The 16,046-nt window shown below is 31.3% G+C and overlaps 1 protein-coding gene across 1 annotated transcript; it reads right to left on the reverse strand.

The window, feature by feature from the left end:
- Nucleotides 1-12,546: 12,546 nt before the first annotated feature.
- On the reverse strand, nt 12,547-15,900 carry LOC122009768 (DNA-directed RNA polymerase III subunit 1-like). The gene is made up of 6 exons (XM_042566049.1): nt 15,602-15,900; nt 15,414-15,507; nt 14,338-14,514; nt 13,929-14,121; nt 13,458-13,551; nt 12,547-12,979 (listed from the first exon to the last, which is right to left on the reverse strand). Exons 1-6 carry the CDS (start codon nt 15,673-15,675, stop codon nt 12,907-12,909), a joined length of 705 nt encoding a protein of 234 aa, XP_042421983.1. The 5' UTR covers nt 15,676-15,900; the 3' UTR covers nt 12,547-12,906.
- Nucleotides 15,901-16,046: the final 146 nt, after the last annotated feature.

A 16,046-nucleotide genomic window follows, 5' to 3' on the forward strand; every position in this document is an offset into this window, starting at 1 on the left:
CGTGGAACGTCCCGGTATAAAACCTACTATTCTCTCCTCGATTAAAAAAAAATCTTCATATAACTTTTAATAAATCATATATTTTTATTTATTATTTTTTTATTTAATATCTCTATATAATTTTCATTTAATATTTTAATTAATTATAATCTTAAATTTAATCTATTTATAATTATTAAATTAATTAATTTATGATTTTTAATTTAATTATATTTATAATTTTAATTTAATATTTAATTAACTTGTGAATTTTAATTTAATTATAATTTTTTTACTTATTTCGAATATATTTATATTTAAAAGAAAAAATACCACTTTAATTATTACTATCAATTTATGAAATAAATATTATAATTAAATATTTCATAAAATAATTTATTTTTAAAATTATTTTGAAAAGGTCAAACATGTAATATTATCTTATTAGAACATCCACCATAGGAATTTTTATGAGCTGGCGATACTGAAAAACTCCCTCTAATTGAAGAAATGGTTTTGTGGTTATAGATTCGCTTCTTCAACTTATTTTATTTTTTATATTAAAATATATTTTTAATATTTGTTAAAAAAACTAAATATTGTCTGTCATTAAATAGCGCAGTAGTGGTTTAACGGTTAAATTTAATTTTTTAATTTTTTTAAAAATATATAAATATATGATTGATTTTATTTTTTTTCATTCATCTCATCATTTTCTTCGCTTTCTACTTCTTATTACTCAATTCTCTATTTCTTTCGACCATGAAAATATCTTAATTTATTTCAAGTGACTAAAAATCCAGATCAATCTATGTCGTAAATTCTTGAGAAATAAATTGACGGAAGATGCGAAGAATATAAATAAATAAAGAATGCTCATATGTACCAGCAGTGACAAACGGTATGTTAAAGAGCTCAAAGTTCTTTCAGTAAAACACTGAGAAGAAAGTTTTTGAATCGGTATCGTGAAGTTGGACATGCTCGTCTATTAAATGATTACTTATCTAATGATCCGGTAAATCTTGATAACATATTCCAACGTTGATCCCAAATGCAAAAAGAGTTATTCCTTTATATATTCGATGTCGTGAAAAATCATTCAAAATATTTTTAATAGAAGGTCGATACAACGAGGAAAAAAGGTTTGTCGTCACTTTAGAAATGCACAACGATTATCCGTCAATTGGCGTATGGAGTCATTGTTGATCATTATGATGAGTACTTACATATTACTGAAACAATTGTCATCCAATGTTTATTCAACTTATGTCGATGTATAATTAAAGTGTTTGGGGTCTAATATTTAAAAAGACCTAATGTTGTTAATATTCAACACTTGCTTAAAATATATGAGCAGAGACGTGACTTCCCTGGCATGTTGGATAATTTTGATTGTATGCATTAGTAATGGAAAAATTGCTCTATCACTTAGAAAGGCATGTTTACTTGGGGAGATCATGACATCCCAACAATTATACTTGAAACCATCATATCTTCGGACTTTGGATATGACAAGCCTTTTTTTTTTTTGGATTGTAAGGTCATGTAATGACGTGTTTAACAAATCACCTTCATTCAATAACATCTTACAAAGGAATGCACCTGAGATTAATTTTACAGCTAACAATATACAATATATAAAAGGATACTACCTGACCGATAGAATCTATCAAAAATTAGCTACTTTCATCGAGAGAGGTTTCCATGTCCCCAAGATCCCAAGAGAAAAATATTTAAGGAACGATAGGGGCCGTGAGAAAGGATGTCGAGTGGGCATTTGGGGTGCTCCAATCGTGATGGGCAATGATAAAAGGTTTAGGACGATTTTGGCACAAGGATAATTTGAAAGATATTATGTATACCTGTATTATTTTGCATAACGTGATTATTGAGAATGAGAGAGATGTAGTAGTCAATTGGTCGGATGATGAAGGAGATCCACCATCATAAAATATTTCAAGGCTCCACCCAAGAATTCCAAGAATACATTCGGAGAAATTACGAGCTACATGATAATCAACTACATTATCAACTTCAAGCCGACTTGGTTGAGTATATTTGAGCACATTACGATTGTAATCAGCGAAAAAATAATTTATTAATTGAGATATATATACTGTAATATTTATGTATTTTTTAAAATTATTAATGTTATTTCATGTTAGTAATTTATGAATTTAAATTTTATAAAGAAGATAATTAAATAAAATGTAAATAAGAAGGAGAGATAAGAAATATATATAATTAAAAGTGTAAGATATATGGAGTTTTTTACTTTTAATGTGGCGCGATATGACAATAAGGAACTCTCCAAGAGCTCCAACGATATGGATGCTCTTATTAATTATTGGCTCCGAACTAAAAACTCTAAACCTCACCGGCACAATTATAAAAGTTTTTTTTTTTTTTTTTTTTTTTTTTTTTTTTTTTGAGGTTTTTAAACTTTACAAACATTTGACAAAGCTGGTATTGGAGATGCTTTAAGGTGAACATATATTTTAAAATACATATAAAAAGTGTTATGTAAAAAAATAATCTTTAAATGGAATAATTTTTAAATAAATTCAAAATTATTTTATAAAAAAATAATTTAAATCAAAAATGAAATCCGTATTTCAAATTTTTACCACAAAATGTTCTTACTCCATTTTACATTTCCCTATTTTGATAAAAATTTAACTAATTATAAAATAATAATAATAAATTCTCTAATTATTTAGAATTTCTAGTAAATTTTAATTATAAAACTCAGTGGAAAAGATAAATTATGAATGATACTATATAAAAATTCTCAGTAGTAACAAAATTAAAAATTAAAAGTACTAAATATATCTTGACTTTTGATTTTAGTATCCAGTTGCAAAAAATAAAATAAATCGTCATCTTACTAGAACTTCAAGATGGCCCACACATGGCCGGACTCATATAGGGGTCAATGCCTTCTATTTTTTTAAACATAAAATGATTAATATATATTTAATAAAATAAATTTATTTTATACAGCCAACAAATTACAAAAGCTTATTTTCAATGCTTTTCACAACTGACAGCCTCTTTCCTAAAAAAAAAAAAAAAATTCATCTCCTCCTTTAGTTTGGCTTATAAAATACACATTTTCCCTTACTTTCTTCTTCTGTTTTTGCCTTTCGATTTTGATATTTTAGAAACATTTATCATATTTGTTTATGGTTCTTTATAAGTTAATGGTTAATTTGATACTTTTGAGTTTTTATTTATTTGATAATAAGGATTTTAAATATTTTCAATTGTTTTAGAGTATTGATTATTGAATGATTGTATCATGAATTATTATTAAAAAATAAAGATTGCAAAAGTTAATTGTAAGTCACATTTGAATCAATAATAATAATGTTTTAACTTTTATTCTGGTCTTTGTAGTTGATATAAATTATATTTTATGATTTTATAAGAATTGTGTCCTAAATAAAATTTCTAGGTCAGTCCTTAACTCCACGCACTCTAAAATGGATAACTCATTAGGATTTATTTAGCCTTAATCAAACGGACTTCTTAAACATAAAACAAGATATTTTACATATATATTTTTTACTATTAATATTTTAGTATTTTATGTGTTTGTTTGTCAAACTTCGTAATAATGTTTTGAACAAAATATTAAAATAAGTTATTAGAGTTTTGACAAAAAAAAAAAAACAAACAAAAAAAAACTTCATAATAATGTTGGGTAAAAATCAACAGAGCATCTCAAGTTACAAGCCTCGGTATTTTTATTTTTTTAAAAAAATCAAAAGGAAACCTCATCATATATTTTATCCTCGTAACTATTACATCGTATAAAAATTACTACTGAATAATTATTACAATATTATTTCTTATTTCTAGCGTTATTATAATAATTACGATTAACTACTATAACGTGTAAAACCTATTATGCAGTTGCTAAACTCCCATAGTATAGCCGAATTGATCACTATTGTAGGAGTTTTGAAGATAAAAAGGTGTCTCTTTTCCTTCATCTTCCTCCTTTATGAACGACCATTTATCTTCCTCCTTTATGAGCAACATTATTGATGCTTATCTTTATATAAGAGGTGTCCAAGGAATTGAAAGAAGAGGCGGTGAACAAGCAATCGACAAAGAAGAACATATCTATGTAAGATTTGGTTTGTGAATCTTGAAGAGCTTTTTGATTCGTTCATGATTATTCTTCTGACGACAAGTTATTCTTCGATATTTTCTCCGAGCGTTACTATGATTTTATAGATTTTGTATTTTTGTATTTCATACTTTATAAACAACAATAGTATCAAATCTATAATGCTCAAGAAGAAAAAAAGACCCCCTCACTAGAGATGAGATCCTCTGTCCCTAGATTCTTGTGTCCCCATGCCCCTTTGTCGTTCGGATGGAATAGATCACATCTCAAAGATGTAGTGCAAATCATGAGGATGTCATGACCGTCTGATCAGCAAAGGGACATGGGGACACAAGAATCTGGGGGCAGAGGATCTCATCTCCCCTCGCTGGCGTCTTTGTTGTACGTCGGCGATTGTAATGACCGAGGCTTTTGCTCGACAACAAAAAGGGGAAACTCTGTTTTCTCTATCGTTGCAACCGCATCGGGCCATTATCGATTGATGTTCGACATCGGAAAATGCTCGATAATCGGTGATCAACAACAGAGGTTATCAAATCGTGTTTATCACAGTGGATAAGTCATGGTAGAGAAGACAGTAGTTATTTATTGTTCCTCCGTCAAAAATTTTTGAGAAAAAGTTTGATTAAAAAAAATGCGTAAGATGAAACGCGTGAAAAAGAATGAATTGAAAGTTTTTTTTTTTGCATGGTAAAATTAATTGAAAAAATTAAACTTTGTGTTTTAATTTTTTAATTAATTATGCATATTTTTGTTTGGATTTGTATGATTATAACAAATTGATTCAATTCGAACAGGTCTACTTCATTTGAACTAGACTATGTCAAATTGGGTTGGTCTAAGCTGAACCCTGATTGGTTCAAACCATTAGTTAATTTAACCAGATTAAGAAGGATGGTTTAATTAAATGCGCTTAAATTAAACAAAATCAACTGAATGCCCCAATTATATCAGTTCTAATGAGGACAAGAGACTACTAAGCTAATGCTAAGGATAAGATTTTTCAACTAATCCAGTGTGTTAGTCAATTGGAACTCCTCAAAGAAAATATATTTTTTTATTTGCTTATGTATTTTGTATATTTTTCCATACATATGTGAGAATTGAATTTGACTAGTTTTGTTACTAGTTTGTCAATTTTATATTGACATTATTATTTTCAATTCTAGATACCATGGACAATATACACGATGAATAGTCGTAATATACGACAACATGAGCTTTGGGAGAAGAATTAAGGCGCTTGATTATGACTGGATTCACGGAGTTAGATGACTTATTGATTGGGTTGATCGGTTGCTCTAAAAACTCAAGAAAGAAGGGTTTCTAGTCCTAGACATCTTAGTGATATAACACATCAACTATGGGATCGTTCTGAAGGGTGCATATCATATTTAGAGATGCATAGAGATTTACTTTATTTAGCATGGGACTCTGATGAATCAAAAGAGAATCCAGAGGAGGATCTCGAATAATCTAAGGAGGATCTAGAAATAGATCTCAAAGAATTTGAGGAGAATCTATAAATGAGTCCTGAAGAATCTAAGGAGGATTAAGAAGAGGATATGGAAGAGTGTGTGACAGATCTGGAAGAGTGTGTGGAGGATCCAATGGATCTAAATAAGGATCTGATGAATAATTCTGAGGTTGATCTTGCCTTTATTAAGTCCGAGATGAATAGAATAGTATTGCCACTATACTAGTATTTTTTCTAGCAGGAACGGTGCTAGCTTATATATAGTATTAGTGTTTTGTTACTATCGTTATGCACGAACGATGTTAGCTCAATTATTTTTTATGAAAATAATGTAGTGGAAATTATTGTTTTATATGAATAGTGCTATATTTGATGAAAAACAACTAAGTTATGTGTTAACTAACTTGATTATGATTAGTTTATTTGATAGGATGTATGTGATGGAATTAATCAATGTTGATTAGATTGGATTATACAAATGATGAGTGGAAATGTAGTATCACTTGAGTTTGTAAACCAACTCAAATTACATTGAGTCAATTGCTAATTGTATACATATAAATTACACTGAATAACTAAATAATATGTTTATTTATAAATTATGACAACTAAGAACATCATAGCTGAACTTAATAAGGGAGAGAAATTATATGGAGATAACTACAAAATCTGGCACATCAAAATACAATACGTTTTTTAGGAACAAAAAGTTCTAGAGACTGTAAATCAGTTCATGGAAGAATCGACTAATGATTCTACAACACAACACAGATGTGGCCTTAGTGCCATAGGGCATGAAAAAGGAATGACTCCACTGCTAACAGAATATTGATTAGTTCAATGGTAAATAACTTGATATTTGAATATGAGTCATTACCATCGGCTCATATTGTCTGGGTAACCCTTAGAGAAAAGTACAATGGAGTAAGTTTCAATAAACTTCGTCAGTTGACAATTAAGTTTGACAGTTGCAAAAAGAGCCTGAATGTCACCATGACCCAATATCTGAGGAAAATGGTGAATATGATTCAAGAGCTAAAGACTGCTGGTCATAAGTTAACTAATGAACAACATGTTCAAACAGTAATCCGTTTCCTTCCCGATTCTTGAGACACAATGAAATAGAATCTGACACATAGTGAAAGCATTAAGACTTTTACTGATGTCTCACGTCATGTTGAACTTGAGGCAGAGAGAATAGAATCCACAAGGATTACTGGACAAACTTTTGTAGCTGAAGATTTTGGTTCCAATAATAAGAAAAGATGGTTCAAAGAGGAAAGGGAAAAGGAAAAGAAGCTAGTGTTGTTGCTGGGCAAGTCTCAATCAAGAAGAATTTTAAAGAAAAGAAGTATGGAAAGAAACATAAAAGCAAACTGACTTGTTATAATTGTGGCAAGAAAGGCCACTTTGCTCAGGATTTAACTTCTTTTCATGAGCATTATGTTGTTAGTTTAGTGTTGTTAGCTAATTCTTATCCTTTGCGGATTATAGATTCAAGAGCAACAAACCATGTAGCTCGTGATTGACCTACATACGTGGAGTACAGTCGGGTAACAGCTAGCAACAAATGGATATATATGGGAAACAATAGAAGAATTGAAGTCAAAGGAGTTGACACTTACGAAGTCAAAGGAGTTGATGAACCTTGTTTTTATATGATGTCCCATATGCTCTTGAGATTCGATAGAATCTGGTTTCCATTACTAGTCTTCTTGATTTAGGTTATTGTGTAAACTTGTATAGTCGTTGTGTAGAACTTCGCATTAGCTCTGTGTTAGTTGGAAATGATTATATAACAAATGGTTTCATGATTTTTTATATATAACCAAATAATAATTATGGAAATGATGATTGTTTTTTAAACATTGCTCTTACTATTGATGTTGATATTAATGATGAAATTTGGCATGCTAGACTAGAATATAGGACAAGAACGAATAAATAGATTGGTTAAAAAGAACCTTTTAGGTACTCATACTAAGATTAACTTGTTTATATGTGAGCATTGTCTTGCTTGAAAAATAACTAGGAAACCATTTGGTAAAACTATTAAAGTTTAATCACCATTGCGATTAATTCATTCAGATTTTATAGTCCAATGAATGTGAAAGCTAGAAATAAAAGTTCATATTTTATTACATTTATTGATGACTTCACATGATTTGGTCATTTATATTCGATTTCTCACAAATCTAAAACACTAGATTGCTTCAATCGTTACTTGAACGAAGTTGAGAATCAATTGGAAAATAAGGTCAAAACCTATGCACTAACCATGGAGGTGAATATTTGTCTGATCAATTGAAGACAATATGTAATGATAAATGGATTATTAGACAGCTCACTATCCTTGGAACTCTATAGTAAAACGGGGTCGCTGAAAGAAGAAATCGAATTCTTCTAAATATAGTTAGGTCTATGATGGCTTAGGCTAATTTGTCTATTTCCTATTGGGGAGATACATTATTAGTTGCAACCTATATAGTTAACCGATTATCTTCTAAATCTATTCCAACTACTTTATATGAACATTGAATTGATAGAAATAATATTTGAGTAATCTGAAATATTGAGGGTCAACTGCCTACATTTATAATAAGACTCACAAATATAAAAAATTAAGATTCAGAGGTAAAAGTGTATCTTTATAAGATATTCTAAAACTTTTAAGGAGTATTGCTTCATTAATGAGTGATTAGATGAAATCATCTCTGAAATAGAGTCAAAAGATGTTACTTTTCTTGAAATTAAGTACCCAACACGAGGTGCAGTTGATAAAATGATTCCTTTATTTGCAATAGAGGAGGATAATGTTCCTTTATCAACAAATCAGGTATCACGAGAGATGCCTGAATCTAGTCAACCTAGTGAGAGTGATTTGTAGATGAATGAGTCAATTTCTCAACCATTTAACCTACAAAGAAGTAGTCATCAGATTATTTCTGAAAGAATGTTTAACATTAAGAATAAGGCATTGGTGATTCTCCCAGTTGACGATGAGGAACCTCGAATGGTTGAGGAAGCTTTGAGATTCTTAGTTAGAGAAGAATAGAAAATTACAATGGATGAAGAAATGGAGTATATAAAAAAGTTTAGAATTTAGTTAATCTTCTCGATTAGTTGTAAAAGGATATACCCAAATGGAGAGTATTGATTTTGAAGTGACATTCTCCCCAATTGTTAAGTTTGTATTAATACGTGCCATTTTAGCTATAGTAACACAATTTGACATGGAATTGCATCAGATGAATGTAAATACAACTTTTCTTATTGGTAATCTTGATGAGGAAATTTATATGACACAACTAGAAGGTTACATTGCTGAAAGCCAAGAGAATAAAGTATATAGATTTAAAAAGCCTATATATGAGTTAAAGTAAACGTCAAGATAATGAAACATAAGATTTATTTAAATCATTTTATCTTATGATTTTGAAATGATCAATGAGAATCATTGTGTTTATCTAAGAAATGAAAAAGAAAGTTTATCTTCTTATCATTATATGTTGATAATATGCTAATAGTTAAAAGTAACATAAAGTGTATGATAGAAGTTAAATCATGACTTTCATCACAATTTGACATAATAGATATAGGAGAAACTGAGTACATATTAGAAGTGAAGATCATTAGACATCGATCAAAAAGACTTTTGGGTTTATTTCAAGGGGCTTATATCACTACGATATTACATCACTTCAATATGTCAGATTATAACATTGAACAAACACCTACAGTGAAAGATATTATTTTGAGCAAAAGTATGTATCACAAGACTCCTAAAGAAATAGTCGAAATGAAGAAAAAAAATCATATGTTAGTACTATTGGTAGTTTAATGTAAACTATGTTGTGTACTCATCTTGATATAAGCTATGTTGTTGGCTTAGTTAGTCATTTTCAATCAAACTCAAGATCAAGACACTAGAAGTAGTGAAGAGAATATTAATATATCTCAAAGGGACAGCGGATTATTATCTCTATTTCCATGATCAAATATGAGCCTGAGTGACTATATAAATGTAGATTGGGCGAGGGCCATTAGTGACAGAAAATCTACATATGATTATACCTTCTTGCTAAATGGTGACGTCATCTCATAGAATATCAAGAAACAAACTTGTGTAACATTGTCGACAATGGAAGCTGAGTATGTGGCTTGTGCAACGGCTGTGCAAGAGACTGTCTAATTAAGAAGATTCCTGAAGTATCTGAAAATTGTTAAGAATAGTGGGAGTCCTGTTATAATGTACTGTGACAGTCAAGCTGTTATAACTTTTTCTAAAGATCCCAAATATCATAGCAAAGATAAGCATATAGAAATTAAGTATAATTTTGTAAGAGATATTATTTACAAGAAAAAGATAGTTCTTGAGTACATCTCTACACGTAATATGCTTGCAAATCTTTTTACTAAGCCATTAACTAAAGAGTCATTTCAAGAACACGTGAAGTTTTTGGGACTTCAAAGAATACAACGTATTGTAAAGATAATTAGATATATGAAAATGTCATGATCTATTCAATGTATATGTTTTTGTTATATTTGAATAAAGTCTCGATAAACATATTGGCAGTTGAGATTGGTCAACTCACATGGATAATTGTTCTGTTTGTTAAGTATAAATAGAGATAATACCGTTACTTATAAGATAACTTATGTAGCTATAAATAGATACATACTCATAAGTTAAAGTCGCCTTAATAATTTTGGCAAGATGAGATCATTTATGTGTTAATAATGATCAAAGTAAATGAACTCACTATTTACTAAACCTATTGGAAGCCATATTTGAATTCATGAGTTGAATTCAGGATTTGACATTAAGTATGTCTAGATCAAAATTTGTACAATGTTAAATTTAAGAAAAATATACTCTTTTTTTAGTAAAGAGAATAACATCGTAGTATGTGATACATATCACATGTGCTATTGCGACAATAAAAATAGTAGGAGAATGAATCCCTGCTTCTTTACTATGTGAGACCCTTGAGAATATAAGTTAATCTCAATTTTACCTTAATGGACTATTTAGATGTTTACTTGAAGTTTTAATCAATGACTACAACTTTAGTATTTATCATATGACTATTGATGATTCAGTCTATGGAGCATAACTAGGAAAACAACTGATTAAAATGAATAGATTCTAGCTAGAAAGGAATATTAAATAGATTTACATCTTTTGATGTTATTCACTGATTGACCCATTTTTGTTATGTATAAAATTGATTGTGAATATTGAATATTAAACATGCTCCCAACATAATTATCGTTATGAGGGATTAGAGATGTTTATATTGATATAAATAATTTAATATGGGGTAAAAGTAAGTTATTGATGTCTCTAATTCATTCTATAGAAAATGATAAACCCAGCTAACCTCATTGACTAGCCTTGTGTTGATTAGTCCGGTCCCACAGAATTTTTCCATTGACCACCAAGATAAATTGAGAAGCGCTCGCGGTAGACAGCTAAGAAGTCCAGCATCCTTTGGTTGCACGTCCCATTTGGAGGGAAAATTCCTACAAATTCGCATAGCTGGTGATCAAATCACGAGTGCATAGGTGACAACCTGAATATCCTAATTCGTTCTATAGAGCAGCTATGTAAGGTATAACAATCTTCTTACCAATAATTGCTCAGTGTACTTGTTGTCGCATGAATTATTTGTCTTAAAGTATGAATTAAATGTTCTAATTTGATCTTTATGATTAATTAGTGTTTTGCTCTGGTTTTTTATGACTTGATTATAATATAGTCTATATGATTTATATGGTCTTTGTGACTAGTTGACCTTTATGGATTGACTTGGATGAATGGAAGATGTAAGAGTTACGAAGATAAAAGGGTGCCTCTTTTCCTTCATCTTCCTCCTTTATGAGCAACCCTTTATTTTCCTCCTTTATGAGCGACATTATAGTCGCTTGCCTTTATATAAGAGGCATCCAAGGAATTAAAAGGAGAGGTGGTGAGCAAGTAATCGGCGAAGAAGAACATGCCTCTGTGGATTTTGATTTGTGAATCTTGAAGAACTTTCTAATTTGTTCGTGATCGTTCTTCTGATGGTAAATTATTCTTTAATATCTTCTCTGATATTCTTTTCCGAGCATTACTGTGAGTTTTGCATATTTCTATTTCATGCTAACAACTTTAGAGGTAGATTCTTGAGAGAAATGATTGTAGGTTATTGAAATCCCTCATGTAATTGAACCGTTCAAAGTTCCCCTAATTTACATTTCTACAGATGATTGTACAACTAGCTGTGTGGGTCACTCGAAAATAGTGTATGACATTTTGCAGAAATATTATATAGCTGCTAAATCCTACAACACGAGTTTGAATCCTCTGTCCCAAACTCCCGTGTCCCTATGCCCCGTCATTGATCGAATAGGCATGACATTCTTGAAATGTGTGTGGCATCCTTATGATGCGCATGACATCCTTGAGATGTGAGCTGACGTGTCCAATCAACGAGTGGGACAAAGAAAACATCGGAGTTCATGATAGAGAATTTGAACTCACACAACACCTAATACATTTCTTTTGTATATATAACAACTATAGAAACAACTGACCTGTATTTCTTTTGTATATATACATTTCTTTTATATATATATATATAAAAGTTTCAAGATTTTAAAATCTAACTACAATCATATAACAACTATAGAGTAGCTTGTACCCATTGTAGCCACGATAAGATAGCCACCATAACAATACTAAAATAAAGGATATTTTTGAGATAGAAACATCTAATGGAATTCCCTTTTGTTTTTACTTTTTTTAATGCCTGACCTGTATAATCTGGGACGCTCATTGATTTTCTACGTTTAAACATCTGAACCATCAAAATATACATAACATTAAAAAACCACTAAATGATCTATTTAAGGTAAAAGTTTTTCCTAAAGGAATGCACAACTACAATTACTTCCGTAACCATATTGCTTATTGTAGGTTACTGACAAATACCTCTAAACGTAACACATTTTACCCATTCGACGACAAAACAGCCGCATCCTAATCCCAAAATAGCAAGTAAATGCTCTACCAAACAATAAATACAATGTCGACACTGAGAGATTGACCTCAAACAACCATCACAAATATACATTGAGAAATTCGACAACACTGTTGGAACACATATCCGCATGCGGGGTTAGTTACATCTCCTATGAGTAAAGTTAGAAAGGACAGACAGATGGTTGCTCTGCCGGTGGCTGAGAATAGAACCAAAAGAGAAGATCAGTGCCAATTGCCAAACAATAATGCAACATTTTCATTGTCATAGACATTTTGTCGTTCTCAGATTTGATACATCACTTGATGAACATCATCAATGCCAACTGAAAATCCATGGTTCCATAGCCACCTGGCACTGAACACAGCAATATAGATAGTCGAACAAAATGAGTAAAACAAAATATCAAAGCCATCTGGGGTGTAATGCATCTCAAAATAATAAAGGAAATTATGAAGTTCGATTTCGATAAGGAATCAGTCAGAAGTATTGCATACGGTATAGTATGACATGACAAAACTAAATATGTTCAGAATGAAACTCATTTCCTCAGAGAGAAGATTGATGCAGCTTAATTTGACATAATACCATTATTAGTTATTTATGGAATTATATAATGTTAATATGAGTTATATAATAGCATTGAAGCCGATTACAATTGTGAGGTTGTGAGAAACTAAATGGGATAATAAGAATATTAGTTTACAGAAGATGCGAGTTGATTTTATTCCAATGATTCCATTTTTTCTATTACATCATTATCCCCCAAAAATCGTAGTTAGATGGGAAAAGAGTGCCTATAACTTGAATGACACGAGGGAAGAGAATATATTACCTTAACTTAGCCAATCGATTCTTACAACTTGCAGCAGCATGAGAATTATAATCTCTTAGGAGAACAGAGAATAGGCCATCCTTGTTGTCATTGCCTTGAAAAAAGAACATAAGTTTTGTCATATAGAAGCTGGATGACAGTGCAATCATAATACATAAACTTTGTAAAGCAGCCAAGGTAGCTACTTCTTTAATAACAAATATCCACTAATGAAAACTGTATCGATAATATAATCCTAGCAAGAACTAGAATTGATGACAAATTACAGTAGTAAAACTATCTTATTATCGTGGAAGTAGGTTCATATAACATGAGAAAGAAGAATTAGATGGTTTCTTTGACGGGCTTCTTACAGGATTCTAGAAAACACAAAAGTGTTAGGTAAGTTAAACTAGGAACTGGATCCTTGTCAACCATAAAAGAGAACAATAAATAATTTCTCCTTAAAATAGGAAGTTTACAGTTACTCACCTAGAGTTGCCTTCCCTACTTGCCCACTTATAAGCTCACTGTTACGAAAATATACATATCCATCGCTGGGACACATGGTCTCATATTTTGTATATATTTTCTCTTTGACTATAAGGTTAACAAATGCCTCTGTGTGTGCATTAGGACGCACAAGAACACTGAAAAGTTGCTTCCCAGTCCATAGTTCAACAGGCTGCAAAGAACAAAGAAATATGTTAACAAAACACCAGCATATTAGTAAACTTAATTGGAAAAGCTAGGCCAAAGCAATCAATTTGGAACAAGTAATGCCTATGTTTGAACGAGAAGGGGAGAAGTAGAGGAAACAACTGAAGTTTGAATGAGAAAGCCCTATGTTTCCAACAAGTACTTGTTGTATCCTAAACTAGGGCTTAAGCAAGAATATTGCCTTCATAATGGCTGGTACAGGCAAATCAACATGATCCATAGCATCACCCATGTAGCAGCACATTAGAGAGAATGCAGCTCGATCATAGAAGGTATCTTTCTGCGTAATCAGAAATGAAGCCTGAGTGGAAGCAACTAATGTCTCCGGATTCTTTTGAGTGCACAAGTTATTTTGAACCTGTGAAGCAACATGACATAGCTTCAACAACATTCTTTAAAAAAGATATGGAATTCTAACTAGAGTGCACATCAACAAAAATAAAAATATCAGTAAGACAATGAACATAACCACACCAGATTACACCATCTCAAGATCACCAATGTGCAACGTGTTCTTCTAAAACTAAGGTTCGAAAGAATAGAATAATCAACATGTCTCACTCATCAAGCTACATTAGCTTCTTAGTTGAGTTAGAATCTTACCAACATTGCAATTGGCTTAATATTCATACTGGTAAAGAGAAGTACAACAACAATCAAGTCTTATCCCACAATATAGAGTCTGCTATATGGATCTTTCTATGCTATTAGATCGTATCCCCTATCATCATCTATATTTAAATAAATTTTATTTTATTTTATTATTGCTAACTAAGTTTTTTATCTCTCTTCCTTGTTTGATGTGCATATTTACTATAGTTTCATATCGTCTAACTATAATATTTATTAGTTATTTAAGTATATGTACATATCATCTTAAATATGTCTCCCGGAATTTTTCCTCAATAGGTGAACAAAAATATAACAAAAAATCAGACATGTGAGAAATAGTTGTGCCACTAGTACACAACACACTTCATTATCTCAGGAAAATGTCTCAGGATGCATTTGCTTCATGAATTTTCTCTTTCAATTTACCTCTTCCATGAAAAGAGAATATGGAAATGAAAAAGAAAATTAAAAGAAAACGGCCATGGTATGTAGCACAAACTCCAGCATCGTTTGGGGCACGCTACAAAATCAGAATGATCTAGCAATTCAACATGCTTAACAATGTACATTGTAGTGCACTCCGCATAAAGTACACTGTAGAACTAAAAAGACCAAACAACATGCTTTCCAGGAGAAAAAGGATACCATGCGAAGATTAAGTAACCCATTCTGAACAGTCCTCAAACCCGCTGAATTCCTTATCCCCTCGCCAGAGAACGCGCTAAACCTAATACGCTTTCTGCGCATATCAAAAGAAACAGTTAAGACCACCCAGGACGGAGCAAAAAAAAACAAATTTTTCGATGAACTGAAACTATGCCATAAGATCATACATCCGCCGAGGGCAGCGCACATCCTCAATGCAAGGTTCTTCTGTGCACCGTCGCTTCTCTTCCCTCCGCGCCATCACAGGGTAAAGGGGCCGAAGTAATATCTCCGGATTTTAATGGTTTAGGGTTCTTTCTTTAAGGCGGCGCTAGTTTCGTGTAGCGCCGGAAGTAACGTTCCCTGCTGAATGGCCCTCAGCGAAATCAGTCCGAGTCACCTGATCGCCGACGGTCTGGCGTTGAAGTTGAGCGGCGAAGTCAGGAGAGAAGCGGGGAGGCGACGTCTCAAGTAGCTCGCCGGTGACTAATTAATTGGATTTTTTGCTGTTACATAATTTTCTTTTATATAGACATATAAAAATTAACAGATATCTTACGATTTATTTTAACTGAAAATTAATAATAAATATAAACGACTTATTCTGAAGATCAAAGATATTTTAATAAAAAT

This window comes from Zingiber officinale, chromosome 8A (genome assembly GCF_018446385.1).
Source record: "Zingiber officinale cultivar Zhangliang chromosome 8A, Zo_v1.1, whole genome shotgun sequence".
Lineage (NCBI taxonomy): Eukaryota > Viridiplantae > Streptophyta > Magnoliopsida > Zingiberales > Zingiberaceae > Zingiber > Zingiber officinale.

What these genes read in the sequence shown, in the direction of transcription:
- LOC122009768 (XM_042566049.1), bottom strand. Translation starts at nt 15,675, where the DNA reads ATGGCGCGGAGGGAAGAGAAGCGACGGTGCACAGAAGAACCTTGCATT. An exon ending in GTGCGCTGCCCTCGGCGGAT is followed by an intron (nt 15,508 to 15,601) that starts GTATGATCTTAT and finishes TGATATGCGCAG; the next exon opens with AAAGCGTATTAGGTTTAGCG. An exon ending in AGTAGGGAAGGCAACTCTAG is followed by an intron (nt 13,552 to 13,928) that starts GTGAGTAACTGT and finishes TCTTTTTTCAAG; the next exon opens with GCAATGACAACAAGGATGGC.